Genomic DNA, 4,635 nt, shown 5'->3' on the forward strand with positions numbered 1-4,635 from the left:
CAGCCGCGGGCAGGGCAGGGGAGCACCCGCGTGCAGGGCAGGGGAGCAGCCGCGTGCTGGGCGCTGTGAACGAGCAGAAACGCGCCAGCCGACGGCAGGCTTCCCGTGTCGGCTCGACTGAGCGGACTCAGGCGCTCGGAACTGACCCAGCCGCGCCGCGCCACCCACGAGCTCCGTCAGAAGCGGGCGTCACACTCCTGAGGAGTCCGCTGCCGTTACCTCTCTGTCCTCCGTGAGTTTCGATAACAGGTACACCAGTGGGTCGAGGTTCCTCGTGTTTTTAGATTTTAGTTCATCGTATTTCTTAAGAAAGTCTTCTGGAGTACGTGAAAATTCTGCTATTTTAACCTCAAAAGCATAAATGTGAGAGATTTAGTGACACTAAAAAACTTAAAATCTTCCAGAAAATTAAACGTGAAAACCAGAATAGTGAAATTAGTTAGGCCACATAACCATACACTCCTGAAATAAAACTTGAGCTCAACAAAACATCTCCTTAAACCTGCCCGTGTCTCCCCACAGCTTTCCCCGTTACGCTTCCTCAGCCTGAGACCAGGACACAGCCAGGAAGACTTTCTACCAGTTACGTGCTCGCTTTAAACGCTTAATTCTAATGGCACCTGGGGGGCTCAGTTGGTTAAGTGTCTGACTTCAGCTTGGGTCATGGTCTCTCAGTCCATGGGCCCGAGCCCTGAGTCGGGCTCTGCACTGACGGCTCCGAGTCTGGAGCCTGTCTCCCTCTCCTTGCCCCTCCTCTGCTCACACTTTGTCTTTCTCTCTCTCAAAAACAAACAAACAAACAAAAAAGTATGCATTGGGATGCCTGGGTGGCTTGGTTGGTTAGGTGTCCGGCCTCGGCTCGGGTCATGATCTCACAGTTCATGGGTTCAAGCCCTGTGCTGGGCTCTGTGCTGACAGCTCAGAGCCTGGAGCCTGCTTCTGATTCTGTGTCTCCCTCTCTCTCTGCCTCTCCCCAGTTCGTGTTCTCTCTCTCTCTCAAAAGTGAATAAACATTAAAAAAAATTTTTTTTAAATTTGTGCACCTAAATCTATTCCCTTGGAATCAGGCATAGGCTCAGAGGTTATATTTACTCACTGATTTATGATGCTTTCTTTGTAATAAATTAGAATCACTCCTGTGTTCCCAAGCACTCTGCTCGATGAATTTTTCTAATTATCCTTGTGCCATTATTAACGTATTTAAATAACTGAAGCTTTACAAAGTGTTTCTAAAAACAAATCTCAAATTATCTCGTACTAAAGATCTATAATTTTGACTTCTACACTATTTAAATTAAAAAAGAAAAACCTGCTTGAAAGGGATCTCAATGCAGTTAATACCAGGAGTTTCCTCTCCATCCAGAAGAGTATCTGAATCTCCTTCCTCAGGTGACCCAGGGCCTGGGTTCTGAGGTCAGGCTGACAGCCCGGCAGTCTCCCCGAGCCTCCACTCACTCATCTGTACGACAGGGTGAGTAACAGGAGCCTCTATGAGGAGTCATCAGAAGCCCTAAGTTGGGCAGAATACGTGGCCCAGGAAGAGCCCTGGACAAGTACTGCCTGCCGTCGGCACGGCTAGTGCTGGGGCTGCCCCATCAGGGTCGCTCTGTGCACAGCGCCGCACCGGGACGGGGCCCACCTTGGCACTGTGCGCGGACACAGTGGTTGTGACATACGGGGTCCTATTCTTCTGCAGCAGGTCGATGTAGACCTCAGCCCCATCCCCTCCGTGGACACGCAGCAAGCTGAGCAGCTCATTGACGTCATGGTGAATCCGAAACTCACTCATAGCTTTGGCTCTGAAACAACACCGCAGCGTGTCCTAAACATAAGAGGAAAGCCGTTTATAAACAACAAACCGCGCTAACGGCTCTAGTGAAGATGAGGCCGGAGTGAAACATCGAGCCGTTGACGCAGCACACACCCCGTATGTAAATGCTAATGAATATTAATTTGCAACTGAGAAAGTGAGACTCTAATCTCGAGTGACAGAAAACAAGTTCCGCACATATAAATATCACTGGCTCATGCTAAACATCGAGCCCTGGCCGGAGGCAGAACAGGTGAGCGTCAGCTGGTGCCTAAGTCAGCAGCACACACACTTTTAAAATCCAGAGGAGCTCACAATAACCAGTTATGGGCATGAGGTGCAGCAGGGCATGCATGGGTGGCGGAGTCCTAGCCAGTCTGAACCCCGACTTGGCCAATTCTGGGCTGTAAGGTCCTCGGCAAGGGGCTGGTCTCTCTAGGCTTCTTCTGACAAGGGGTGAGTAGTAACTCCCACCCATAGAGCTATTGTGGAGGTTAACTAAAATCATCCTCATAAACTCCCAAAGGGCCCAGACACACTAAGTTCCTCAGGCGTTGTTCCTAGAGCAGCAGGAACAAATTCCGTAACCACGCAGGGCTGACCGTGTGGAAATGCTGTCACTGGAGAAACGGCTGGTTTCACCAAAGGAAAACTGGATCTGAGTCACCGTCAGTTACCTTTTTAGTCACAGAAGACTAAACCACAAGCCCTGCAAACCACAAGCAAGGTGGCAAAGACAACACAGAACTTCTCCACTGAGGCCTCTCTGAACCTCAGGGCAACCGATTTTATCCACATTCTACAAGGTTCCCTAAGGAACATGGGTTGTTCCACAACGGCCGGACTGGATGTCCTATAAGGGACAGACGTCACACGCCAGATGGCAAGGGCATTGTGTTCACCACGGGAAAGAAAACCCCTGCCACCCAGTAGGTGGAGAGGCCGCTTCAGAGGAATGACCATCTAAGTGAACGTTTATTTTTTTTAGTTTTCATTTATCTTTGAGAAAGAGTGCGTACATGCAGGAGGGGCAGAGAAAAAGGAGACAGAGAGAAAGAAGGGAAGGAGGGAGGAGGCGGGGAGAGACAGAGAGAAAATCCCAAACAGGTATCATGCCATCAGCTCAGAGCCCAACATGCGCCTTGATCCCATGACCCTGGGATCCTGACCTGAGCTGAAATCAAGAGTTGGATGCTAAACCGACTGAGCCGCCGGGTGCCCCAACGTAAGTGTTTATTTCAAAACATTCCTCACGAAACCTTGTGTTTGTGGCAAACATACAAGCACAGCCATCCTCCCATTACAAGCGTTAATACTCAAGAAAGCTGGTCCTCTGAGCAGATGTGGACACTTCCTGCAAGAGCTGTGGCTCTCGTTAGAGGACCCCTGTGAAGGCGTGAGGGACACTTCTGGTTGTCATAGTGACCAGAAGGGTGCTCTTGGTGTTTAATGGGCAAGAGACCAGAGAACCTAAACATCAACAGAAGCGGCCCACCGCTGGAAACCGCTCAGAGGGGCTCACGCCTCACCCCGTCTTTCTGATGCTCCCGAGTCCTTCTGTCAGACACAAACACCGACCGCAGTGGACAAAACTTCCCTCCTCCTCACGTGGAGTGTGAGCTCACGCTGCCCCACGAGTGAGTGAGCCACACACGCCCCCCAGTGAACACTTCAGGAAAAGTTTCATTTCTGTTGTTTTAATTTTTTTTTAGCATTTATTCATTTTTGAGAGTGAAAGAGAGTGTGAGCAGGGGAGGGGCAGAGAGAATCCGAAGCAGGTGCCAGGCTCCGAGCTGTCAGCACAGAGCCTGATGCTGGCTCAAACCCCCAAACCGTGAGATCATGCCCTGAGCCGGACTGAGCCCCCCAGGCGCTCCGGAAACACTCTTTGTTGAGAGCTCAAAACTAATTGCACAAATGGGCCTTGGAAACATAACATTTGTGGAAAAAAGTCAAGAGCCCTGATGGCTTTTCAGGGACAGAAAAGTAAAGCATATGAGATGAATCTTTCCAGAGCTCTTCCTAGGTGCCTGGAGTAGAGCCACAAGCCTTTCTTCCAGGACGAGGGGCCAAAAGGTTTTTATTACGCTCTTTAAATTACAGCTTTAAGAGTTATTTTCTGATTTTTTAAAGAAACAGGCCCCCCCCCTTCCTGACCACTGCATGGCGTGGGTGTACAGGTCCTAACAACGCCGGACCGCCCCGGGAGGAGCGGAGTCCGGCTCCGGCCCCCGCGCGTCCGCCCACGGGAGTCTCGCGCGTCCCCGCGTCCCTTAGCTCGGCCTCACCGTTCTGACCAGGTTCCGACCAGGTAACGCTCACCAGGCACGCAGCCGCCTCCCCGGCCGGGCGCGAGCGCAGCTCTGGAGCCCACGGGACGGAGGAGACTAGAAAGGCAGGCGGACCACGCAGGGCCTGACAGGCCAGGAGACGGCCGCTGACTATGGTAACAGGAAGCCACCGAAGGGCTTTAAACCAGGAAGGACGACCGTAAACCGGGAATTTTGCAAAGACAACTCTGGCTCCAGTGTGGTTACTGGCCTGGAGAAAAGAATGATCTAGATGCCGCCCCTTCATCTGCCAGCCCTTCAGGTGGGAGGCAAACGCGGTGTGGACAAGGGTGAGGGTAATGAGGGCGGAGGGCAGGTGGGAGCCTCTACAGCAAGGAAGCCGCACGGTTAGCGTCTGGGACCTGAACCGTCGGCGGGACGGCGCACAGGCCAGCTCCGCACGCGAGCGCGGGGTCTACGGCGAGAAGCCCGCCGGCCTGCGCCCCTGGGCAGTCGGCGCACGGCCGGCGGCGGAGCGCGGGGAAGGGAGACTGC

At 52.6% G+C, this 4,635-nt stretch overlaps 2 protein-coding genes across 3 annotated transcripts in view; both read right to left on the reverse strand.

Annotated features, from left to right (window-relative positions):
- Positions 1 to 4,201, reverse strand: part of TUBGCP2 (tubulin gamma complex associated protein 2) — an 18,097-nt gene extending 13,896 nt beyond the window's left edge. Inside the window, exons 1-3 of one of the 2 annotated variants that reach the window (XM_029932822.1) lie at positions 4,099 to 4,201; positions 1,640 to 1,822; positions 220 to 348 (exon numbers count right to left, since the gene is read on the reverse strand). In XM_029932822.1, coding sequence (XP_029788682.1) covers positions 220 to 348; positions 1,640 to 1,789 — 279 coding nt within the window. In that variant the 5' untranslated portion in view covers positions 1,790 to 1,822; positions 4,099 to 4,201. Of the gene's footprint in view, positions 1 to 219; positions 349 to 1,639; positions 1,823 to 4,098 lie in introns of those variants that run through there. The other variant, XM_029932821.1, reaches the window with a different exon arrangement.
- A 265-nt stretch (positions 4,202 to 4,466) lies between these two features.
- Positions 4,467 to 4,635, reverse strand: part of ZNF511 (zinc finger protein 511) — a gene marked incomplete at its 5' end in the record, with an annotated part of 2,467 nt that continues 2,298 nt past the window's right edge. Inside the window, one exon of the mRNA XM_029920731.1 lies at positions 4,467 to 4,631. Coding sequence (XP_029776591.1) covers positions 4,467 to 4,631 — 165 coding nt within the window. The remainder of the gene's footprint in view (positions 4,632 to 4,635) is intronic.

Source organism: Suricata suricatta, chromosome 2 (genome assembly GCF_006229205.1).
Source record: "Suricata suricatta isolate VVHF042 chromosome 2, meerkat_22Aug2017_6uvM2_HiC, whole genome shotgun sequence".
Taxonomy (NCBI): domain Eukaryota; kingdom Metazoa; phylum Chordata; class Mammalia; order Carnivora; family Herpestidae; genus Suricata; species Suricata suricatta.